The following is a 26,453-nucleotide window of genomic DNA, read 5'->3' as shown; positions in this document are numbered from 1 at the left end:
ACTATTAAGCGGCAAGCTAAGATTTAGACTAAAGTGTTTCGAAATTTTTGGAGAAAAATAACTGCTTGTTGGCATCATGTATTATGTTTCTTGAAATCTAAGTTTGTCAAAACTTCCATTGAGACATTATATTAATATTATGTGTGCAGTTAAAATTTTGAACATTTGTTTCATCATTAAACCTTAAAAGTTCTTGAAATGATTGGTCCAATTTCCAATGGATTGTAGAAATTTACTCTTACTCTATAGATGTTAGAATCTCTGATACCAACTTACTTTTTTTCCTTTTGTTGTTGATTTGAAATAGATCAGAGGTTGGATCTATGCAAACTTGGGCCAAATGACAATGACACAGTTAGAGGACAGATAGTAGGTAAGTGTGGCACTGAAAATTATATGAATTTTGGTTTCATTTAAGCTGACCTAAACTCTAAGTCTGACACGACTAAGCAACTTAACTTAGCACAGCAAACTCTGAATACATTTTAAATCAAAGTACTATAACTGTAGCTTTTGTAGGTTCATTGTACTGGCAAGAATTAAATAAGTCATGTAAAATTATTTGAATACTGGATCCAGAGTCCAGGCCAACTTAATTTTTTAAAAAAGGAACAAAATATAAATAATGTAAAAAATATGCTCCTAATGTGAACAACTATTGATCCTTTAGGAAGGAATTTTTTAAAAATATACAAATACAGTAAAACTTTGAGATAAATCAAGATCTTCTCAAACTAGTTTTTGAGTAAGAAAAGCCAGTTTAATACTTTATGGTTTAAAAATAATTTTTACTAACTGAAAAAAATAGGATGAGAAATAGCAGTATAGCACTGATAGGAGAAAGGGAAAATTGTTCTGTTACTCATAGGCACTTATTGGACTAGTGAGGTTATCTTGAATTGACCCTGTTATATAAAATTTCCTGAGAAATTAAGATAAGAAATCTTATCTTAAGAATTGATAGATTGAGATTGATCAAGATACCTAGAATAGTATAGGACACTGAGATGGGCTCCTTTGAAACTTCTTTAAAAAGAAATATGCAATTGAAATCTTACCATTTGATTATAGAGCAGAGTTTAGAATAAAATGATTGCATTGTATGTGGGACTTCCCTGGCGGTCCAGTGGTTAAGATTCCGTGGTTCCAACGCAGGGGCATGGGTTCAGTCCCTGGTTGGGAAACTTAAGATCCCACATGCTCTATGGCACAGCCAAAATATATTTAAAAAAAAAATTGCATTATATTGCGTTATATGAACCTGTTAGAGAGGTTTTAGTTACAGAAAGTACTTGAAAGACTTAAATTTAGAAGGCAATGAATTAGGTTCATGGTTAGGGAGTTGCCAGAGCCCACTCCAGTACTCTTGTCTGGAAAATCCCATGGACGGAGGAGCCTGGTAGGCTGCAGCCCATGGGATCTCGAAGAGTCGGACACACTGAGCGACTTGACTTTCACTTTTCCCTTTCATGCATTGAAGAAGGAAATGGCAACCCACTCCAGTGTTCTTGCCTGGAGAATCCCAGGGACGGTGGAGCCTGGTGGGCTGCTGTCTCTGGGGTTGCACAGAGTCGGACACGACTGAAGCGACTTAGCAGCAGTAGCAGCAGAGTAGCATCATAACAAAAGCCCTATTGTGGGTATCAGGGAAGTATCTAAACTACAGTATTATTCATAATTCCTGTCATTCTTAGATTGAAAAGGAAGTTAAAAACTCAAAAATGTGAAATACATGAATATACCTTTCATTGTATTGTATTTCAAGTGCTCTCGTGGACTTTACTCTTGCCTGGAGTCTCCCATGGACGGAGGAGCCTGGTGGGCTGCAGTCCATGGGGTCTCTAAGAGTCGGAGACGACTGAGTGATTTCACTTTCATGCATCGGAGAAGGAAGTGGCAGCCCACTCCAGTGTTCTTGCCTGGAGAATTCCAGGGACAGGGGATCCTGGTAGGCTGCCATCTATGGAGTCTCACAGAGTCGGACACCACTGAAGTGACTTAGCAGCAGCAGCAGCATGGACTTGTGTTGCCCCATTATGATAGGAAGAAAAGGAGTTCATGGACTCTCCTCCATGAACATGATAAAAGCAGACGCTTTACCGTTTGAGCCGCCAGGGAAGTCATGATAAAAGGTAGAAAACGTTAAAGGGGAAAATCTCATGGACAAAGAAATTGCAGAGTTTAGTAGAAACTAGAGTTCATTCTTAACTATTAAAATAAGCTAATAAGCCAGCTATCTTTTAAAAAGCAGTATTGTAAATTGCAGTAATTCTTTCTAGTTCTGTGACTCTTGGTGATGTTTCTGTTGTTTAATAGTGAGCCTTCAGTCCAGAGACCGAATAGGCACAGGAGGACAAGTGGTGGACTGCAGTCGTTTGTTTGATAATGACTTACCAGATGGGTAAGCTAAATTCATTGGTGATAGCCTTAAAATAATGAGCAGTAAGTTGGTGTTTACACTTTAGAAATTTGCTGATCAATTCTAGAGTCCTGGTTTTCCTTGTACTTAGAAAATTAGTGAGGAATCTTATTACAACAGATTCATAAAGTAAGATATGAATTAATTATGAACAAATTAGATATGTTACATTTGTTTTACTTAAGAGTTTTGACTGGGAATATTATGTATTCAAAACAAAAGCTTTTTTGTTTGATTAAATTATTTAAAACATGGCATATACATACTGAATGAGACATTGCTCTATTTAAAGGGATGGTATACAGAATTTGTGTAATAGTAATTACAATAACATAGTAACATTTATTGAGCCTACAAGTGTTAGCACTTTATATCATTTATCATTACATGATATGCATAATATTTAATTCTCATAGCATGTGATTCTGGAGTTAGACCATTAGGGTTTCAATCCTTACCCTTCTGTTTACCAGCTTTATAAGTTTAATCCATTTATTTGGCTTTTGTGAACTTTGGTTTATATTGCAGATAATGATGGTAGTGCACATGCCTTAAATACTTGTGAGGATGAAATGGAATCATTCATGTAGAGCGCTTAGCACAATGTCTCACATATAGCAAGTGCTTAATAAATAATTAGCTGTTACTACTACCATTACTACTGTACCACCCTCATGCATTTTACAGGCTTAAGGAACTGAGACTCAGAGAAGATATGTATTTTGCCAAAGGCCACATAAAAATGGCAGACTGGAACTCAGATTTAAGTCTTGATTCGAAGTTTATGCTTTTATCATTGTTCTCTATTTTTGTTTGATACTAGTTCTGAAATCTTACCATTTTATTTTTAATTTTCAAAGTATTTTTAATTAACTTCAGTGAGGTATAGTTTACATGTATAATAAGTTATATCCATTTAAAATGTATAATTGATTTAAATTTTGATTTAAGTTATTTTCACATGAAATTTCAAATCCAGGCTATGATGTTTACTCATTTTGTGTGAACTGTTAAAAATTGCTATAATTTAAGTCTGTTTATAGGTCATTTTAGACTCTTGATGTACCTGTTAATTTTTATGGATGTGAGGTAAATTATGGTACTTTTGAGGGAGAAGTTTAGGATGAAATAACTAATCAATATTGAGAGGTTACAAAAGTGTAAGGCTAATTATTCTAAATTTGCTCCACATCATTGTACTGTAATTGTAATCACGGAGGGGAGAAACTTGCAAGTGCCTTTTTATTTTCTATTTTTTTGCCAGCGGCTTGTGGCATATTAACATTACTGTAGTCACTTACCTAATTTTTTTGTTATATTAATAAGATTGAAGAAGTAAAATTTTTGCTTTTTAAAAATTTAGTTTGATAAATAGCAAATGTTGGTGAAGTTACGGAGAGAAAGGAACCCTTGTATGGCATAGATGGGAGTGTAAATTGGTACAGCCATTATAGAAAATGGTATGGAGGTTCCTCAGAGAGTTAAAAACGGAATTACCATATGATTCAGCTATTCCACTTCTGGGTATCTATCCTAAGAAAATGAAAATACTAATTCAAACAGGTATATGCATCCCTTTGTTGGTTGCAGCATTATTTATTATAGATGAGATACGGAAGCAGCCTAAGTGTGTCCATTAACAGAGACATGGATAAAGAAGATGCAGTGTATACACACACACACACACACACAAAATAGAATATTGCTCAGCCATAAGAAAGGAATGAGATCTTGTCACTTCTAACAACACAGGTGGATCTAGAGAGTATTATGCTAAGTGAAATAAGTCAGAGAAAGACAAATACCATCTGATTTCACTTGTATGGGGAAACTGAAAAACAGAGCAAACAAACAAATGAAACAGACTCAGATACAAAGAACAAACTCTGTATTGCTTTGCCAGGGCAGGGAGAGGGAGGGGAATGGATGAAATAGGTGAAGAGGATTGGGAGGTAAAACTTCCAGTCATAAGTAAGTCATGGGGTGTGATGTACAGCATAAGGAATATGGTCCATGTTGTAGTAACTTTGGTTACAGAAGGTTACTAGACTTATCCTGGTGATCATTGTGTAGTGTATGGAGATGTTAAATCACTATGTTGAATGCCTGAAACTAATATAATGTTGTATGTCAGCTATACTTAAAATTTTTTTTTAATTCATAAATAACTTTTGATAGAAAATATGTAAGAGAAAATAAAAATATGAAGATTAAAAAATTAGTTTGGGTAGCCTAAATGTTTTGGAAAGATTTTTATATACATTTCTAGTTATATTTAATTTTTTTAAAATTATGTGTAATTTTTATTTTTAGTATGGACTTTTTTCCCCTCCCACTAAATTCTGGAGAATTAGTATAATTATTAATAATTGAGCATTGTTTACATCATTGAAAAATTCTCAGTTTGGCTGATGGAAAATAGTCACTCCTCAGAATAAATATTTTAAAAGCTTCAGAATTCCAGAAGACATATTGTACAGTTGTAAAATAAGTTGAAACAATTTTTATATTCTGTGCATTTTTTCAATTTGTCATTGCTGATTCATAACAACAAATGTCTTGTGGCTTGCACCAAAACCACTCCATGTCTGGCTTCCTATTACTGCTTTATCTCTCAATATTTTTATTTAAGCTGGGAAGAAAGGCGAACTGCCTCTGGAAGAATCCAGTACCTAAACCACATAACAAGAACTACGCAGTGGGAACGCCCAACACGGTGAGAACATAAGAATCTCTTTCCAGAGTCTGCGCTATTCACCCTCCTGAAGTCACCCTCTGCTTGTATGTCAGCTTTATCAGATTTCTTTCCTTTGTGTAAAATGCTCTAGATCAGTAGATCTTACAGCAGATGCCTTTATTATTTTTAATAAAGATTGCTTAGCAGGTTATCCTGTTATTGTAGCTCCATGGCCTGTGATGGTATTTAGTAAATATTTATTAAATGAGCTAAATGAATACATTAAATAAGTCTTACTCCTGCGACTCTTAAATTTTTTGAGTCCATTATTGAAGGGCTGTAACAAAATATGTGTACAGGGATCACCATTTATTCAGTCTTGTCAAGGGGTGATTATAGTGTGTCCAGTAAGGTCTGTGACCAAGAGAAGAACCAGATGGTCTGAGACCATCTGGAGAGGCACTTGACTTAGAGTCGGGGGTAAGGGAATGGTAGAACTTGGAAAGGAAAACTCTGAAGGAGGAGAATCTCTGAACTAAAAATCCTGAAGCATGTGAAGATTTAGCCAAGTAAGGGGGAACATGATGAAAAGTGTTCAGGACAGTGGTAACAGCTATCATTGAATTTACTAAATTGTTGTATGCTCGGCTCTGTGCTATAACAATGAATAATGCAGAAAGGCCTTCCTGGAGCTTAATGTGTAAAGACAGGGGGATGCAAGGTAATTTTTGAAAGCTTCAAGGAAAGCTCTCTAAGGAACTGAAAGTGAATAGGATAAGTGGCTGGATTTCCTTTTTTACTTTTCAAAATAAGAAAAAAGTCTATTTGCCACCTGTACTTACTCAGTGCTTGCTTTGCTCCCCCTACTGTTTTTTTTCCCTCCCTGAACAGGAATGACCCCATAGAACATCGAATGCTTCTCATTAGCTATCAGTTCAGTTCAGTCGCTCAGTCGTGTCCGACTCTTTGCGACCCCATGAATCACAGCACGCCAGGCCTCCCTGTCCATCACCAACTCCCAGAGTTCACCCAAACTCACATCCATCAAGTTGGTGATGCCATCCAGCCATCTCATCCTCTGTCGTCCCCTTCTCCTCCTGCCCCCCAATCCCTCCCAGCATCAGGGTCTTTTCCAATGAGTCAACTGTTCACATGAGGTGGCCAAAGTATTGGAGTTTCAGCTTCAGCATCAGTCCTTCCAATGAACACCTAGGACTGATGTCCTTTAGGATGGACTGGTTGGATCTCCTTGCAGTCCAGGGGACTCTCAAGAGTCTTCTCCAACACCACAGTTCAAAAGCATCAATTCTTCGGTGCTCAGCTTTCTTCACAGTTCAACTCTCACATCCATACATGACCACTGGAAAACTTTTATTTTATTGGGATTAAATTGCTTAACTCATTGAGTCGCTCAGTCTTCTCTATTACACTGTGATTCTTGGATGAAAGCCTAGCTTATGTTGCCATTTAAAAAAATGCTTATTTGAGAGTTTATTTCTAGTATTAACCAGCCAAGGATTATATTGAAGTCAGAAGAATCTATTTTTATCATATCTCGGTGTAAATAAATGTGTGCTTGTGTCAGTGTTTTAGTGAAGTCCCTTTCTTCCTCATTTAACTGATAAAATTGACTTTAATTTTCACATGTATAAAGTTGATTGTAAATGTTAGTTTAAAAATTAACTCTTGATTATCCTCTTAATTTGGTTGACCTAGAAGAGACTGGAAGCTCTTTGAAGTGACAGACTATCTTCTTTCCTTTATTCATTCAGTATTTATTGAACTCCTTCTCTTAAATGTATGCTGAGTACTGTTCCAGGTACAGGAATATATACGGTGGGTAACTAGGCAGACTCTGTTCTCTCAATAAATATTCTAGTAGGAGAAGATGGGCAGAAACAGGGTTGCAGATGAGGAAAATACCAGAATTAACTGCTCTGCTGAGGAAGAAAGGTGATGTACTATCAGATGCCTGGGTGAGTAGATCTGACGGTCAGGAAGGACTTCTTAGAGGCAGCATTTAAGCTTAAACTGTGATTTGAATGACAAAAAAGAGTCTGGCCTAGAGAAAATAGGAGAAAAAATCATCCTAAATAGGAGGAAGGGCTGCTCTCTGGCACTGAAGGTAAAACAACCATGCAAGCTTGAGGAGGAGGAAGAGGGTTGGTGCGGCAGAGGCAGCATGGGAGAAGGATGGAAGTGCAAGTCTGAGGTGGCCTGTAGCTGAGCCAAGTAGGGCTTTGGGCGCTCATACACACATCTGCAAATGTATGTAGATTTCATATAAAGTGTAATTAAGATCAATAAGGGCTTCCCTTATAGCTCAGATGGTAAAGAATCTGCCTACAGTGCAGGAGACCTGGGTTTGATTCCTGGGTCGGGAATATCCCCTGGAGGAGGAAATGGCAACCCACTCCAGTTTTCTTGCCTGGAGAATCCCAAGGACAGAGAAGCCTAGTGGGCTACAGTACATGGGGTCGCAACGAGTCAGACACGGCTAAGTGACTAAACCACCACCACCAAAGTGATTTTAATCTGTAATTGATAATCTGCTTATCACCTGGGTTTCTTTGGTGCTTTGAGACTTCTGGTTTGCTTTTATTTAGAGTTTCTTGAAGTTGTCATGTTTGTATTAATCATTCTCTTTTCTTGGAAGTGATTGTTACTGCAGTACACACATTGTCTATAAACTCTACTTGTGATATCTGAGTTGAGTAAGTTTTTATTTCCTTGTTACTTTTTGATAGACCGGCATCTGAATATTCTAGTCCCGGCAGACCTCTTAGCTGCTTTGTTGATGAGAACACTCCAATTAGTGGAACAAATGGTGCAACGTGTGGACAGTCTTCAGATCCCAGACTGGCAGAGAGAAGAGTCAGGTCACAACGACATAGAAATTACATGAGCAGGACACATTTACATACTCCTCCAGACCTACCGGAAGGCTATGGTATGACAACTACCAGAGGAAAAATAAAGTGTGTTTTACTGACTTAAGCTTGCTTAGAAAGCCAGAAAATCAGCCTTTAAAGTAGTTATTAATCTGGGTTTAGGAATTCTGCATGAAAATAAAAGTAAATGTAAAACCCCCCAACTCTGATAAGTCTCTGAAGTGATAGAAAACTAACAAGAGTCTGACTTTGGGTTAGTCATTTAACCTCAGCCTTTTTGCTCCTTTACAGTGAAATGAGGTGAACAATACCTCTCCTTTTCACAAAGGTTTTGTGAGGAGTGTATGAAACAGCGTGAGACTGCTTTGTACACAGGCACTGTAAAAAGTGGGATGCTGGTGTTCTTGATAATGGCAGTCTGAAGTCAGAACTGTAATGTAATTTTCTAAACATACATATTTAGAAATAACTTAAACAGCATGTTTGTGATGGTATTTATGTATTAGATTTGTACTGTCTATAGTTTGGGGTTATCTGAGTGATTGGGTTATTGTAAATGATTTAGTCACTTCTATGTTTGTGTAAAAATATAATCTTAGGTAATTTCCTAAATTTTAGAATTCCATGTGGGAGATAATATGAGTCTTCTTATAGCTGAGGACATGTGAACTCTTGTAGTATGAACTCAACTGGAGTCTCTTGTTAAAAACTTAACCAAGTTACTTACGCCCTTGCTCTTCTCACAACCTCTAGATAAACTACTGTGGGCTGGTCATGACACCTAGTGACCAACATGGGAATTGCCTGATCTAACTTATTTTTACTCCAGAATATTTTTAAAACTTAAATGCATCATTCTGACTTTATAAAGTATTTTAACTCTGTAATTTAAAAAATTTTTTTCCCCATTAATTATGCTAGGCCATACAGGTTAACTTAAAGCACAGTGATTAGCGCATGGAGCTTGGAAAACAGGCAGACCTGGGTTCAAATCCTGTCTTTGCTACATGTGTTAATAGTTGTTTGACTCTGGGTACATTATTTAACCTCTCTGAGCCTCCAGTTTTATCTTACATAAAAAGGGGGAAATATTAGTACCAACCATATAGATTTGTTGTAAGAAATAAATGAAATTTCATGAGAAGTTAAAATTAGTAAAATTTAGCAGTCATTATTAATGTTCAGACATTACAATCTAGTATTGCCTGCCATTACTCTTTGAGATTATATGGCAAGCAGCTTGGAGTGTGGGTAGTCATACTTTTATATTTGTGTGATTTCAGTTAAAAAATTTTTTTGTACAACTGAAACATAGGAGTAAAAAGTGAGTTCCGAGGCTGAAATTATTGCAGCTGTCATGCAGAACCAGTTTTAAACATTTTTGCATTTATAATTTTAAAAGTTTAAAGTTTAAATTGGTTTTCATTACAAGTTTGTGAACAAATGTATACTAATAAGTATTAGCAATAATTTTATTGTTTCATATGTTGGAATTTTTCATTAGATATTTTTTTTTTAAGTAGTTCTGTTGCTGAAAAGCATAAATAAGACCGAAAACCACCATTGAAGAAACCCCATTAGAGAAACCCTTGCACAGATTCCTTCTCTTTTCTGGCTTCCTCAGTCTCTTCCCAAAGGTTTTGACTTAATTTTACCTATGACTTTTTTCTCTCCAGTAGGCACACTTGCCTTTAGTCTTTCTCTTTCTGACTTGATTATTTTTCCATCGTTGCCTATTTTTGACTATAGGGTATCTCTCTCATATTTCATTGTTTTTGCTTTAGTCGGAGTCCAAGTGTAGACTTGAGACTACACTTCTCTCAGGGAAAGAAAAAAATACAAGTTTTTATATAAAATTATTTAAAAAGCATTCCCAGCCTGTTAACTCTTTGAAAGTTTCTACACATCCCCTGAGAATCTCCCCAGAGTTGGCTGGCCTCTTCCTTTGAGCCCTTCTGTTCCCCTTAGTCTCTACATTTAAGACAAACAAAAGATAATTTCATGTTTGTTTCATTTAATTATTGGTACTATGACAGTCTTGTTTTCTGTTTTCCATTGCAACATGTTTAATATTTGAGCCATATTTTAGATAGCTGGCCTGTGACCCTCAGCACCATTTATAAGATTGTTTCCAGGAGGAAATGTGTTCTGAGTTCAGAACAAGTAAGGCAATTCCTTTGTAATAAAATAGATTGGTAATTTGGAAATTTTACCTATTCATGTCCTAGTGTTCATAGCGTTTTTGATTTGGACATTCTGAATGTTTTTATCATTAGTGTTTCTTAATTTTACAGAACAGAGGACAACACAACAAGGTCAGGTGTATTTCTTACATACGCAGACTGGCGTGAGCACATGGCATGATCCAAGAGTGCCTAGGTAAGAACATGTTCTGAATACCCTTCATACCATTGAATATCCATTTCACTGAGGATTTATTTGGTTATTTAATCTTTAACTCCTTAAAATAGTAAAAGTTTGGCTCTTTCAGATCATCTTTTCAGTTTGACATTTAGTTGGAAGTTCTAACTTCTCTGCAAGCCTATCCACAAGCCTATCCCCGTGCCCTACCCACCGCCCCCCAACCAGTCCCTGGTTCCTCTCCCCTTCCCCCTTAAAAAAATCAAGGCAGAAACATGAGTCTTTTAAGAGTTTGAAAGATGACTTGGGGAAAACATGGAAACGTTAACAAAAACATTTTTCTTAAGGGTAGTAAATTGATATTTTTATTTCTGGTTAGGCTTTTTTTTTTTAAGGTTTATTTATTTTAGCTTTATGTAAGTATAATCAATCTTCAGGTTTTAAAGTAGAAGAGAAATAACCCAATTAAAAGAAATTAAATTTATTTTAAATGCCAAAACTTGTATATTTGAACTGCAGGCATTGTTGAATGCCAACCCCAAAATGTCAGCTATCTTTTAACTTCAAGAAGATGACATGACACAAAATCAATTCAGTAGTTGAACATAATTTCTAGTACATTTTAGTATCAAATAATGGATTTTAAGCCACTAGCTATTTGAATTATTTTCTAATGAACAGACGGAGGGTGCCAAGCAGTCCAGTTGAAGCTGCAAAAAAAGGCTGAGTTCTAAATGAGTTTCTAAATCAACTTTGTAAGCTGCACATATACCTTTATAAGATGAGGATATTTTATATATTAAATACAACATTCCTCTCTTTAAAAAATCCTATGGAGAGTCAGATCTTTTCCTGCATAAAGTTTGTACTCAGAGCTCTGTCAAGAGTCATGTTTTTAAATTAAAAACAGATTTGACTAGCTGATTTTGGATGGCTTTGATACTCTATTTATTTATAAATAAAGCTATTATAATGAAAATGTTTTACCTTTTTTTTTTTTGGCCTTACTTGGTGGCTTGTGGGATCTTAATTTCTCTACCAGGGATTGAACCTGTGCTCCAACAGTGAAAACTGCCTAATCGGCCAGGGAATTCCCAAAATGTTTTACTTGTGATAGAGCTTAATTAGAATCTTTTGAGAGTGGCAGCCAAGGAAATGTGTTATCATTAATGATTGTGTCAGGGTGGCCATTTCTGTGTGTTCATGATATAAGCTATTGATTAAAAAAAAAAATAGTGGAGAGGAAATTTTTGTTTTATTAATAAGCTCACTGAAAAAAATCCAAGTGCCTAATTTTTAGAAATAAGAGTTTTGTTACATAAGTTATTAAAAGAAGTGCTTTGGGTTTTGTTTATCAAGTTGAAGGTCAATATTGAACTTTTCTATAAAATTAAAGTCATTGTAAGGAAATGTTTAGAAGAAAAATGATTCTTAAAAAAACTAAATAATTTATAGTAGTGTGAAAGTTGATTTTGAGTTGCCTGTTGAAAGAGTAGTATGTTAAGCCGGCATCAGAAGTTGGAATTGAGAGAGATTCTGGCACCACAGTTGGCAATATGTTCTTATTCCTGAGAAAACAGTGGCAGTTTTTCATTAATTAGTAAGGGGTTTCTATAAGGATTTAAGAATATTTCATATTGAGTATTGAATGATAACTTTAAGAAATAATGCTCTGGATTATGTGTTTTCTTTAGTCTCTATACTCCAAAGTGTTATCTTAAACTATGTATCTTTTGTTTGGGGAGTTCCTTTAATAAATACGTCTTTTGTATGGAGGATCTTTTATCGAAGCAGACTGTAAATATTTAGATTCTATTAAAATATTATTACTAGTCAAAGACGTTTATAAAATAGTGTAACTCAGGCACTTTTAAGACTAGCTTTATTTAAAGATACCCAGTAAACTTAGATTTACCTGAGAAGTCGCATTTCAGAATGTTCTGTATTTCCCTTTAAAATAGTGATTAATGATGCTTTGTTGTTCACTCCGTGGCACACTGACCATGTAGTCTTGATACCATACCATCTTCCTTTAATCACGTCTCAGCGCCACGTAGTGTTTACAGTTTGCTGCTGCTTATCAATTCTTTAGAGTTCTTCCGTGTATGACTGTAAATCTATAAAATTCTGAATAAAATGATATAAGGTCAAATGTTGCATTATAGCAAAAGAATTATTCATTCTTTGATTGCAGTAATTACCTTTCATTTCTAAAAGTTCCATTAAAAAAAAACTATTCATTCTTAATCTCTAAGTGATAGTTTGTTTCTATAATTGTTCCCTTTTATTATTATTTTCTTACACTGCATATCATAGCTATTCTTTCTGATCTCTGATAGTACTTGGGGATCTAATTCCTTGGTTTTGTTTCTACTGACTCTCAGTCACCATGAATTCTTTTCTGAATGAAGTGTTTGGTGATCTTTGATTGTGAGTTTGATTTTAATTGGTTGGAGTTCTGTGAACCTAAAGTGAGAATTGAGGAATTTTTCCTGGAATCACTTCATCTTGCCTTTGAGTTCTCAGTGGGGAAGTTCCAGATTTCCTTTTCTAACCTTGCTGCTGGTCTGAGGCTGAGTTTACCAGTTAATCACTGCTCTCTGGCAGGCCCCCACTCTACCTGTCTGCCTCTCAGGTACCAGCTCCAGCTCAATTCACTTAAAAAAAAAAAAAATTGAGGAGGATTCTTGGAACTCTTCCCCTTGGCTCTTTTGAAGATTAGCAGTGTCTCAGAATAGTTTCTTCTTTCCAATATTTAGTTGTTCTGAAGCAGAAAAATCTCTGGGGCTTCTGTAAGCACAGGTCAGAAATCATTGTTCCAACAAATCTATGGGTGCCCATCATTGTATTTTCACTGTGGCCAAGAAGAGGTTATTTCAGGAAAACTTTTTTCTAGTTTAACTTTTAAAACATAATTTTGATGAGATTTGTCATTATATGTTTTGGCTATAGTTCAAATTTATATTAGATATGCTACTTTTATTTCATTCTTTCAGTTCAGTTCAGTTCAGTTGCTCAGTCGTGTCTGACTCTGTGACCCCCATGAATTGCAGCACGCCAGGCCTCCCTGTCCATCACCAACTCCCAGAGTTCACTCAAACTCAGTCCATCGAGTTGGTGATGCCATCCATCTCATCCTCTGTCGTCCCCTTTTCCTCCTGCCCCCAGTCCCTCCCAGCATCAGTCTTTTCCAATGAGTCAACTGTTCACATGAGGTGGCCAAAGTATTGGAGTTTCAGCTTTAGCATCATTTCTTCCAAAGAAATCCCAGGGCTGATCTCCTTCAGAATGGACGGGCTGGATCTCCTTGCAGTCCAAGGGACTCTCAAGAGTCTTCTCCAACACCACAGTTCAAAAGCATCAATTCTTCGGCGCTCAGCTTTCTTCACAGTCCAACTCTCACATCCATACATGACCACTGGAGAAACCATAGCCTTGACTAGACGAACCTTTGTTGGCAAAGTAATGTCTGCTTTTGAATATGCTATCTAGGTTGGTCATAACTTTCCTTCTAAGGAGTAAGCGTCTTTTAATTTCATGGCTGTAGTCACCATCTGCAGTGATTTTGGAGCCCCCAAAAATAAAGTCTGATACTGTTTCTACTGTTTCCCCATCTATTTCCCATGAAGTGATGGGACCAGATGCCATGATCTTAGTTTTCTGAATGTTGAGCTTCAAGCCAACTTTTTCACTCTCCACTTTCACTTTCATCAAGAGGCTTTTTAGTTCCTCTTCACATGCAGGAGACATGGTTCAGTCCCTGGGTCAGGAAGATCCCCTGGAGGAGGAAATGGCAACCCACTCCAGTATTCTTGCCTGGAGAATTCCATGGACAGAGGAGCCCGATGGGCTACAGTCAATGGGATCACAGAGTCAGACAAAACTGAGTGAGCGTTCATGTGGTATAACAACAGGGGTCTTTGCTCCATTAAAAATCTTTCGCTTCTTTTTACATAGCAGTAAATCTTAGAACATTCTTCCTAAGGTGTCTTAAACTGATTCTCCATTCACTAGCTTTATAGCTTTTAGAATTCAAAATGGAGCAGTTATCCTTTAAAACGTATGCTGTAGTTATTTTCAGGATCATAATTTTAATAACATGTCCAGTTTTGCTTTATTGAAGAGCTTAAAATTAATCATGGAATGAACATTTACACAGATTTTATGGCGTGGTAAAGAAATAATTGAAGGGAAATTTTAGAAAACATTTAATTCCTTATATCACTGACATTTGGAAAACAATGTTTTTTCAGACAAGTATTGAAGTACAGTTTATGTTGGCAAATGTTGTGATTGCTTTTAGATTAATTTAAAACCTGAATTACATTAAAACCCAGGAATGAACTCACTAAAAATGTAGGCTGTGTGATAAGTTTCTGAGCCATTTATGGATTGGGTTTTGAATAAGCAAGTTTGTTAAACCATTGGGAATTAAAGATTCCAGCTCAACGTCTCAAGTTTCTGAAACAATACATTTTCTCAGACTTCATGGAATTGTTCTGTGTCATTTACACTTGCTTGGCTCAGCAGGCCCAGCAGTGAGGTATTTTTTATTTTATATTTGTTTTTGCAGGGATCTTAGCAACATCAATTGTGAAGAGCTTGGTCCGTTGCCTCCTGGATGGGAGATCCGGAATACAGCAACAGGCAGAGTTTATTTCGTTGACCATAACAACAGAACAACACAGTTTACAGATCCTCGGCTCTCTGCTAACTTGCATTTAGTTTTAAAGTAAGTTTTTAAAATAATACATGTTAAGATATGAGTCTCAACAAAAGAAGACTGATGGATGCTTTTTGTAATAAATGTGATAGAATGGCTTCTCTCTTCAGTTATAAATTATTTCTGTTGAACATAATTTTATGGGTATACCAAATGTTACTCTCATGTTTGCATATTTTAATCCCAACTGTGCTTAAGTAGGAACCTGCCCTGAAATGTTAGGAGAAGGGTGTGTGTCAGAGGTTTGTCCCAGTACACCTGCAGAGACAGGCTGCTTTGTGGGGTAGGTGGAGTCCCTCTCCCCTCCACCCTGCAAGTGCCCTAGAACTAGCTCTAGGAAAGTTGAATCCATCCCAGAGGACTTTCTGCTGTCAGTTTTGTCCTTCAGCTTGAATCCTTTTTTCCCATTTGCAGGACCGAAACAGTCTCTCTCACAAATCTTTGTGAATGGGCTTGATATATCCTTTTTTTTTTTTTTTTAATTAAAATATAGTTGATTTATAATACTGTGTCAGTTTCAGGTGTATATCAGAGTGACCCAGTTATATGTATATATTTTTTCCAGATCATTTTCCATTATAGGTTATATAAGATATTGAATGTAGTTCCTTGTATTCTGCAGTAAATCCTTGTTGCTTATCTGTTTTATGTATAGCAGTTTATATCTGTTAATCCCATACTGCTCATTTACCCTCCCCACCCTCCCTTTCTCCTTTGGTAACCATAAATTTGTGTCCTATGTCTGTCAGTCTGGTTTTGTTTTGTGTATAGATTCATGTATATTATTTTTTAGATTGCACGTATAACTGGTATCATATATAGTATTTGTCTTTCTCTCTGGCTTACTGCACTTAGTATGATATTCTCACGGTCCATCCATGTTGCTGCAAGTGGCGATATTTCATTCTTTTTTATGACTGAGTAATATTTCATTGTGCGTGAGTGAGAGTGTGTATGCTTGGGTTGCTTCCATGCCTTGGCTCTTGTAAATAGTGCTGCTATATACATTGGAGTGCATGTATCTTTTTGAATTTTCATGTTTTCCAGATACATGCCCAGGAGTGGGATTGCTAGATCATATGGTAGCTCCATTTTTAGTTTTTTTAGGACTCTCCATACTGTTTTTCATAGTAGCTACACCAGTTTACATTCCCACCAACAGTGTAGGAGGGTTTCCCTTTTCTTCCCACACTCTCCAGCATTTATTATTTGTAGACTTTTTTGATGAACTGTTTTAAAATTGGCTTTGTTGAAATTTAATTGACACACAGGAAGTTGTACATATTTTCTATGTACGGTTTGTTTTGACATATTATATACTGTGAGACTCTCACCTTAATTGCCTGGATCCTTAATGGAGATGGTGAACGTACCCACTGCCCCGCGAGTTCCTCCTGCCCCTCTCTAGCCTCTTGGTGGTCCCTCCTCCCACCCCTTCCCTCGTCTCCTGAGGCTGCCATAACAAAACACTACACGCTGGGTGGTTTAGAGCAATCTAAGTTCATTCTCTGACAGTTCTGGAGACGAGTTCAGAGCCAGGCTGGCCCAGGGTTGGTCCTTCTGGAATCTCTCGAGGAGGATCAGTTCCATGCTCTTCCCCTAGCTGCTGTTGGTTCCTGGAAATCTTGCTGTTCCTTGACTTGTGGGAACATTATTCCAGTCTGTTCCTTGTCTTCACCTGGCCTTCTGCGATCTGGTCTACCCACAAAACATCTGCCACCAAGTGTGGGAGTTTTTTCCTCAAACATTTCAATTCTCCCCATCTACGGACTTGAATTCAGTCTAATGCCACCCAGTTAGCATCAGGCCTCACAGGTGAAGGGCTCAGTTTCAACTGGCCATAAGTCGAGGCGTTCTCATGACTCTCAGGTTCAGCAGTTTGCTAGAACGGCTCACAGAACTCAGGGAAGTTATTTCCTTACTGTTACCAGTTTTTTTATAAAGGGTGTTAACTCGGGAACAGCCAAATGGAAGAGAGGCATAGGGCAGGGGAGGGGCCGGGGGCTACATGGACCTTCCGTGTACTCTCCTGCAGGGTGCTTCATCCTCTGGGCACCTGCAGTGTGTTCTTCAACCCAGCTTTCTGAACACCAGCATTCAGGGGTTTTTATGGAGACGTTATCACATAGGAGTGATTGATCATTAACTCAGTCTCCAGTTCCTCTCCCCCCTCCCCAGAGGCTGGGGGGTGGCACTGAAAGTTCTAGGCTTCTCAGCAAGCCTTGGTCTTTCCTGCAACCAGGCCCTATCCTGCAACTATGTAATAGTCACCTCACTGAAACAAAAAATGCTCCAAAACCCAGGCACTTCTGAGGGACTTAGGAGCTTCCCTGTCTTGTGCCAGGGACAAAGACCAAATATTGGAACAGAGTACACTTGTCACCTCTGTCACTCAGGACATTTCAAGCATTTTAGGAGTTGTGTTGTCAGTAACTGGGGACAAAGATCAAAGTATATTTCTTACTATGTTACAGCTTCTCCCCTATATTCTGGATCCAAATTTACCTCTCCTTATAAGAATACCAGTCTACTGGGTTTAGGGCCACCCTCATCTAGTGTGACCTCATTTAAGTTGAGTACATCTGCAAAGGCCCTGTGTCCAAATAAGGTCACAGTCAGGGGTGCTAAGGCTTATGCCTTCAACTTATTTACTTAGACACAGTTCAGTCCACACCTCATTTTCAGCCAACCACTGATTTGCTTTCTGTCACTATACACTGCAGTTTTAAGAGTTCTGGATAAGTGGATTCATACAGTATGTACTCTCTTTTGTTTGATTTCTTTTACTCAGCCTAATTATTTGAGATTCATCTCTGTTGTTGCCTGTGTCGTTCATTTGTTTTCATTCCATTGTGTGGATAGACCTCAATTTATGAATCTGTTTACCTCCTGATGAATATTTGGATTCAGTTTGGGGCTGTGACTAAACTGTTAGGAACATTTATGTTTAAGTCTTTCTGTGGACACTCTTACTTCTCTTTGATAAATAAACACCTAGGCTGCATCATATGACAGATTTGTGTTTAACTTTTGAAGAGACTGCCAGATTATTTTTTGAAGTGATTGTGCCATTTGACATTCCCACTAGCAGTGTGTGAGAGTTGTAGTTGCTCTTGCTAACACTTGGTATGGTTAATCTTAATTTTAGACATTCTAATAGATGTGTAGCGGTATCTCATTAAGTTTTTTTTAATTTTTATTGAAGGATAATTGCTTTACAGAATTCTCATTAAGTTTTAATTTGCTTTTCTTTAGTAACTAATGATGTTGAACATCTTTTCATGGGCTTATTTCCATTTGTATATCTTCTTTGGTGAAGTTTTTTAAAAAAAAACTGAGTTTTTTGAGTTTTGAGAATTCTTTAGATGCTTGAAATACACGTTTTATGTCAGCTATAAGTTTTAGAAAGATTTTCTCCTAGACCATGACTTGTCTCTTCATTTTTTTAACAGTGTCTTTTGAAGAGTGTAAAGGTTTTTTGAAATTTAAGTGATGTTCATTTTATCCATTTGTTTTTCTATGGATTGTGCTTTGGCACCTAAGACTTTTGGCTTTAGGTTTTACATTGAAGTCTCTGATCCACTTGGAATTAAAGTTTTATGTATTTAACTTCGTATACCCAAGTTCTTTTTTTGGGATAGGATTAATACCATTGTTTAAAGAGTATTTTTAATATATTCTGTTTTGATTTACATATGCATGTGTATACAAAAAACACCTTTATTACAATGCTTATGAGAATAAATGGTGATTTGTCATTTTCATCAAAGCTGCATTTTTTTGGATCGTTACGTGTTCTAGGTATAAATTTGGGCTTTTACCTGTTGAATCATTATATGTAAAGTAAGTTTGAGTGATTTGTTAGAGAACTGAAAGTTATTTTTATTTTCTCATAGCTACCATTGTCCTTTACTTTTAGGTTAGAAGATTGTACTCTTGTCTGTTGTGTGTGAAATTAGATTCCAACTGAATCATTTAGCATTTGTGTAGACATTAATAGTGAATTACCTGATGTTTTATTTCCTGACAGTTTACTGAAATTAACTCATTCATTATATCATAAGATTCTTTAAAAAAATTCTTAGATGCAGCTTACAGTATTTTTGTCAGGAGAATAAATATATCTGTAGGCAATGTGCCTTCTGAAAATTATGTTTCTGCTGCACTTGGGAGTTTATTTCTGTGTATTTGTGGTAAACTATATATGCAGTTAGAAGTCACTGTAGTGTAAGAGACAATGTGAATGTACTTAATGCCAGTGACTATAATGCTTAAAAATGGTTAAAATGGTAAAGTTTATGTGTTTTTTACCACAGTAAAAATAAAAGTAAGGACCTCCTTAGTGGTCCAGTGGTTAAGACTTCATGCTTCTACTGCAGGGGACACAGATTTGATCCCTGGTCAAGGAATTAAGGTCCTGCATGCCACTCCCCCCCCCCCCCGCAAAAAAAAAAAAAGGAAGAAAAGAAAAATAGTCACTTTATAAAGCATTTAGACTTGTTTGTAAAGTGCTCATTTCTCTGTGACTTCCCACATGCCTGTGGTCTAGACTGTAGTGTGCATAGGAGAAGGGGTCCTGCCAGACTGCCAGTCCAGCTGTTTGTCTCTTGCAGAGAGACAGGCTCTAGATAACAGGCACAGGATTTGGCATATGCCCGAATTTTGAAGTGAGAGCTGGTAAACTGAGTGGAGGAAAATGGAAACAGTACTTGAGAAAATTGCTTTCAGCAGCTGGATAAAGCTTTTTGGATAAAACTCTCATTGTCCACTTCCATAAATTCTAGGAAATAAACTTTGGAGGCAGTTTATTGTTAGAAATGTCAAGCTAAGACTAAAACAAGGCCTCGAAATAATATAGATAGACTTGGTTTAGCATGCAGTGCAATTTTAAATGTATAATTGAAGTCTTTAAAAAAGATTCTTACTAATATTTGTTTACTTTTAGTCGGCAGAACCAATTGAAAGACCAGCAACAGCAGGTGGTGTCGTTGTGCCCTGATGACACAGAGTGTCTGACAGTCCCACGGTACAAGCGAGACCTAGTTCAGAAGCTAAAGATTCTGCGGCAGGAACTTTCTCAGCAACAGCCTCAGGCTGGCCATTGCCGCATTGAGGTTTCCAGAGAAGAGATTTTTGAGGTAAATGTACAAGTCTGATTTTAAAATAGAGAAAATTTAAATTCCAGTGATGAACTTGTTTTCCAAATATATACTGGGGGGACTCAATCTCTTTAAGGGCTTCCCTGGTAGCTCAGACGGTAAAGAATCCGCCTGCAATGTGGGAGGACCTGGGTTTGATCACTGTAGGGAAGATTCCCTGGAGAAGGGAATGGTTACCTACTCCAGTATTCTTGTTTGGAGAATTCCATGGACAGAGGAGCCTGGCAGGCTACAATCCATGGGGTCGCAAAGAGTCGGACACGACTGAGCGACTTCCACTTTAATCTCTTTAAAATGGGAGAATTTTCATTAATTTCTCTTCTTACTTGTGGGGAGTAAAGGCAGTAGTATTGGAGAGATTTAATATATAAGATAAACACTTGGATGGGATGAAGTGTGAGAGGTTCTAATGGGTGCAGCTTGGTCCCTGCATTGCAGATACTGATTTGTTCATGAATTTTAAAAGACCACAGATATTATCCATCCCTTATTTTCTAATTCTTCCAAAAGGTAAGGGACTCTTAGATCAAAAAATCGTTTTGTCTAATTACTGTTGGACTGCTTCCTTAATTTATTGAAAATCTTCCTTTCTGGTATGTCCTTTTATCTGGATTTTATAGCTCTAATAGCAGCTTCAATGTTCTTACATAATAAGTGGCAAGAGGTCCAAGGCAGGACTTTCCCACTTATTAGCGGGTTCCAGGGCAAGAGATGTTTGGGGACTTCGTAATCCTTCTCCCAAAGGATGAACTTTTTTCTCTCAGAACAATTCTGACCTTGTTAGTACTCAGTCCTTTGTAGTGTTAAAATAATGTAAAGTTGTCAGTGTAGTGAGGAGCACATTAACAATTACTTACGTTCTTTGAAACTTTCTGTTTCTTACCTTTACTTCCTGCTGGAATCTGTCACCTGGATTAGGTCAACTACCTTTAAAAAATGTGGTACTTCTGGCAGATTGTGTTTTTTAATATGAGTGGTATCATTGCTATAGTTCATGGGACTTGAATACGGAGTCTTGCATTTAGTAGGTTTTTAATATAATGTTTATCAAAGGAATTGATTTCAGTAGTATTAAACTATATCTGTTTTAAGTTCCATGAGGTTCCAAACACTTGGAGTTGATCCATTGATTTGACTGTTCAACACATTCCACCTTATTTAAATAAACATATGTTTCGTAGGTGGAATGGAAAGGAGAGTTTAAACAAGGGTTAAAAACACCTAGTAATAATAGTATGTTAAACATTTTTTCAGGAATCATATCGACAAGTCATGAAAATGAGACCAAAAGATCTCTGGAAGCGATTAATGATAAAATTTCGTGGAGAAGAAGGCCTTGACTATGGAGGGGTTGCCAGGTAAAGACATACTCGTCAGTAAATGGCATATAGATCCTTATATTTGCAAATCAGATCCTCTCTGTGGTGTAACCCTCTCATTGGTACCTAGTGTTTGCAGTACGGAGGATGCCCTAGTGGATGCTGCCAGTAAAGTATTTGTGAACTCCCTAATGGATCATGTCTTCAATGAGACTTAGAGTCTCTGAAAACTAGCTGCAACCCTATGTGGACTGTTGGTAGGGCCTACAGGCCTGATATTTTGTCCGTTTCTCTCCTTTAGTACGTGCACTTCCCTCTGCTTTACATTGTCAGGAACAATCTTGAGATTTTAATGACGTGTATTCTAAACTGAATACTGTTTCCCTTTGCTTCCATTGCCATGCTTTTTAACCTTGTTAAAGGAATGTTTGTGTCTGGAAGTATGTGTGTATATCATAAATTCTCCATAGAATATTTCAGTACATTCAATATGATGTTTCTGCTGCGTTCATACATCAAGTATTTTTTTCCAGGTGTGAGAATTCACTATATATAAATGCAGCAGAAACATTATAACTTCTTTGTTAAAACATTTTAAGGACATCATGATAATTCTGCCTCCCCTAATCTAAATCCAGCCTAAATTAAATTTGTGTTTCTACCAGGTCCCATATTGCTATTTGGCATTACTTGTTTTCACCTGTAAACTTTTTCTGTGACCCTTTTACTTGGAAATAGATAGCTTCTTTAGTTTGGATTTTTAGAATTGATCACTGTGCACTCATGCTCAGTTGTGTCCAACTCTTTGCAACCCCATGGCCTGTAGCCCGTCAGGCTGCTCTGTCCATGGGGATTTCCCAGACAAGAATACTGGAGTGGGTTGCCATTTCCTTCTCCAGAGGATCCTCCCAACCCAGGGATTGAACCTGAGTCTCCTGCTTGGCAGGCAGATTCTTTACCACTGAACCACCAGAGATGCCTTTAAAAGACACATATATGCATAAAAAAATATACAAGATATATTAGGTGTGAAGGTTGCTTATTGTAAATCTCACTTTTTAATTTCTAGACTTTTCAAGTATTAAGCATAATGATTTGATTTAGACTCCATCAAATGATAGAACTTTGAAATGTTTTCCTTTAAGTATTTTAATAGTGTTTCACTGCATTTCTTAAAATTATATTATTCACCTGTTTAATCCATAATATCACAGTATATCATTTACACGCCTTTCCCAGCTGAGGAATGACAGGAGTTGAGACTCGGACGTCACCTTAAGTTCTAGACTAGTGATTTTATTTCTGTCTCACCAAGACAAAAAGTGGTCTTTCATACTTTGAAAAATGTAAATGATTTAATAAGTTGAAGGTGATAGAACTGTTTATTATAGGTTTTAAAAACACTGATGTATGCTTGAAACCAAAAAGTGGGATGAAACATCCCCAGAAAGTGCTGGCCTGCCCTTTCAGTCCCACTTACACCAGAGGCCTTGGTAGCTGCTCACCACTTTCGTGTTTATCATGGTTATTCTAGGGTTTACACAGAACAGATAGTGGAAATGGATAGTGAAATTTTCTTACTAAAACCATACCAACAATAATACATGAATTAGTTATGTATGCATGTTATATATTGTATAAACTAGTATAAAACTGCCAGGATTGGAGAGGATCAGGGTGGTATGGATGGGACCACATGGAGGGTTTGAAATAAAACCATATTCTTCCTTTCACTTTATATTTATTATGGATCACAAATTTGTTTAGCAGTTGAAAGTAACAGACCACTGGGCTGCAGCATCTGATGGTACTTCTGGATATTATTATTCGCTGATGTTAAAATGTCATAAAATTACCCAAAATTGAGTGAGACATGAGTTCAATATAATAAAACAAGGGTTTTCATTTACTTTGGGGCTTGGTTCTTTTTTTTTTTTTTTTTCCAACTAAATTTTTTATTTTTGACTGGAGGATGCTTGCTTCACTGTGTTGTGTTGGTTTCTGCCACACAGCACAGAAAGCAGCCATAGGTGTACCGTCTCCTCTTGAACCTCCCTCCAGCCCCCCTACTCTGTCCCCCCCTCTAGGTTGTCACAGGGCATGGGGCTGAGCTCCATGCATTGGTATACTTTTCTAAAGTGATCTTACATAACTAGTTAGTGCTTCGTTTTGTTTTATTAAAAACTTCTTTGCTAACATTAATAGCATATCTTAGTAAAAGTATATTTATTAACAAAAAATTCTTTTGGCATATCTTGTTTTTTAGGGAGTGGTTATATCTCTTGTCACATGAAATGCTGAATCCTTATTATGGCCTCTTCCAGTATTCAAGAGATGATATCTATACATTGCAGATCAATCCTGATTCTGCAGTTAATCCGGTATGATTGGTGGTTATAACGATATGAACTAACTTATGACCTACAGTGTTTTTTCATCTTTAAATGTCAGTGTAGTTTATGACATAGGTTTGCTGTCTTTGTTGAAGTCACATCCTTGGACTTGGCAAGTCCTCTTTTAAAAATTTTTCTTAGATAAATGATTATGAGTGTATGCATCAGTTGGGCCCAGGGAGGTTTTCTGCATCACTGTTTATAGTAGCCCCAGCTGGAAATAACATTGCGGTCCCTAAGAGGGGTTGATTAAATTATGACGTGAAGCAGAATGACATGGTTAAGAGCTTAGGCTCTGGAATTAGACATGAGAACATATCCTGGTCCTGTTACCAGCTAGCTTTGTGACTTTCATTGACTTAAGCCTCAATGATAAAATATAATTTGAACCTGAGAGAAGGGTTGTGACTGTTAAATGAGACCCTGCACAGTGCTATACGTGATTAACCCTATTACATATTATTAAGTACTCAACAAGTGTTAGCAGCTGTTACTAATTTGTTGGTTTTATAGTATTTCTATTATCTTTCCGTACAAGGGTATATTATAGAGCCCCTAAAATGATGTTGTGGGATAATGGATAATGCTATGTAAAGATAGTATTTATAATATATTAGGTGAAAAGAAGATAAAAAAATAGAATGATGCAACTTTGGTAAACATACGTATATGTGAGAACATTGAAAAGATCCACACTGTAATACTTACAGTGGTTATCTCTCAGTGTTAAGACTATGGGCTTTTTTTCCTTGTCTGTATTTTCTAAATATTTTGTAGTGAACAGGTACTGCTTTTTTAAAAGAAAAGTGCCATTTGTAAGATAAAAGGGAGGCTTAAAGGTGAGCTTAGGGATGGTTAAACAGAGAAGTAAAGGAAGTTTAAAATACAAATATCCAACAGTAATAAAACAATATATCATGGAAGACCAAACCTGTCTAAACATGGTAGGCATAGTAGGTTCCTTGCTAGGTATTCTTCCTAAAGGGAAGGTTTTAGGTGAAGATTCTGCTTGAGCAGCTCATTCACCGTAGTAATGATAGCTCACATTTGTTGAGCATTTACCATATGCCAGGTCCAATGCCTTGGGCTTCATCACCTCATGTTACTACCCACAGAGACCCTTTTTAGATACTATTATTACCCTCATTTTTCCAGATAATGGAAAATTATTTCTACAGAGGTTAAGCAGTTTGCCCAAGTGTACATAGCTAGTAACTGGTAGAATCGGGACTCTAGTCCAAGTTAGACATGAAATCTGTGCTCTTAAATCTGTGATGTTTTGAAGTTCAGTTTCTGGTTAGGTCAAGAGAACAGGGCGGTAGAGAACTGAAAGCTTTTCCGCATGACAGAGCCATGGTTATAAGGAGCTCAGCAGGAGACGGGAGGAGAGAGAACAGGATCTGCAGGAGATTTAGTGAGGCTGCTAGAGGGACTAGACTCAATTTCTGAGGATAAATTTTACAGAGTGACTGCCCTTTCTTTGGGAGAGGCGTTGACTCTGGTGTAATACTTTATAGCAAAGTGTAGTATCTCAAGTGTGCCCTATAGAAACTCTCCCTAATGAGTATTGAGCTTTGATATGATAACCTATCCACTTAAATAGTTACAAATTGGAGTATAAGTTGATACTTATTATTTTAAAAATTACTGTTGCTTACATATTTAATTTATATTAAAAATTCCCTAGATAGTATCTACCTTGAATATTTATATAAACTCTTTTCAATTTTAGGAACATTTATCATACTTCCACTTTGTTGGACGAATAATGGGAATGGCTGTGTTTCATGGACATTATATTGATGGTGGTTTCACGTTGCCGTTCTATAAGCAGTTGCTTGGGAAGTCCATTACTTTGGATGACATGGAGTTAGTTGATCCAGATCTTCATAACAGTTTAGTGTGGATACTGTATGTATCTTGTTCATTAGAATCTGAGCTCTTAAAAGATACATGTTTCAAAATGGATGTACTTTTTTTGAAATATAAAACATGATGGGACCATATGAGACTTTTCCTCTTTCTACTGCTTTTGTGTATTTTCCAAATTCCTAAACTTTAGCAAAAGTGTTATTACTTTAAAAGGGGAAAATGTAGTATACTGTATTTTTAAAAGCACTTAATGATTTCCTCAACATGATACAGGTTCTGTTTCCATTTTTCATGTGTGAATAAGATGTTTCTGCTCAATGATGATTGCGGAAACCATACTTGAAAAAGTATATTTGTAAGAGTCAGTTCTGTTTGTTGGGAGGTCATTTGTTTGTGAAGATACACTGGCCGTGCTTATTTTTACCAGGTACACAAGTAGCTTTCTCAGTGGGGCTCCTCAGGTGTTGGTCACTTGGATTACCGAGATTCTGGTAAAACTTCTTACCTGAAAGCCAAACAGAACCGAGGTTTCCCTGTGTAAAACCCAGCTTTCCAGGGCTTCCTCATTACTCAATAAAATGTTCCCAGGGTTTATGAAGGTTAAAGCTCTTTGACTTTTCTGCCCCCCAACTAGGAGGA

General features: G+C 36.9%; 1 protein-coding gene across 1 annotated transcript in view; it reads left to right on the top strand.

Moving 5' to 3' along the window:
- SMURF2 (SMAD specific E3 ubiquitin protein ligase 2) overlaps positions 1 to 26,453 on the top strand; it is a 110,675-nt gene that overhangs the window by 75,954 nt on the left and 8,268 nt on the right. Inside the window, exons 5-14 of the mRNA XM_070390100.1 lie at positions 308 to 373; positions 2,317 to 2,401; positions 5,052 to 5,135; positions 7,844 to 8,046; positions 10,282 to 10,366; positions 14,922 to 15,080; positions 20,017 to 20,209; positions 21,485 to 21,588; positions 23,816 to 23,930; positions 25,675 to 25,853. Coding sequence (XP_070246201.1) covers positions 308 to 373; positions 2,317 to 2,401; positions 5,052 to 5,135; positions 7,844 to 8,046; positions 10,282 to 10,366; positions 14,922 to 15,080; positions 20,017 to 20,209; positions 21,485 to 21,588; positions 23,816 to 23,930; positions 25,675 to 25,853 — 1,273 coding nt within the window. The remainder of the gene's footprint in view (positions 1 to 307; positions 374 to 2,316; positions 2,402 to 5,051; positions 5,136 to 7,843; positions 8,047 to 10,281; positions 10,367 to 14,921; positions 15,081 to 20,016; positions 20,210 to 21,484; positions 21,589 to 23,815; positions 23,931 to 25,674; positions 25,854 to 26,453) is intronic.

The sequence above is a fragment of the Bos mutus genome, chromosome 19, assembly GCF_027580195.1.
Source record: "Bos mutus isolate GX-2022 chromosome 19, NWIPB_WYAK_1.1, whole genome shotgun sequence".
Classification (NCBI taxonomy): domain Eukaryota; kingdom Metazoa; phylum Chordata; class Mammalia; order Artiodactyla; family Bovidae; genus Bos; species Bos mutus.
The sequence above is the reverse complement of the archived record's forward strand: the minus strand, read 5'-3'. Positions and strand labels throughout refer to the sequence as shown.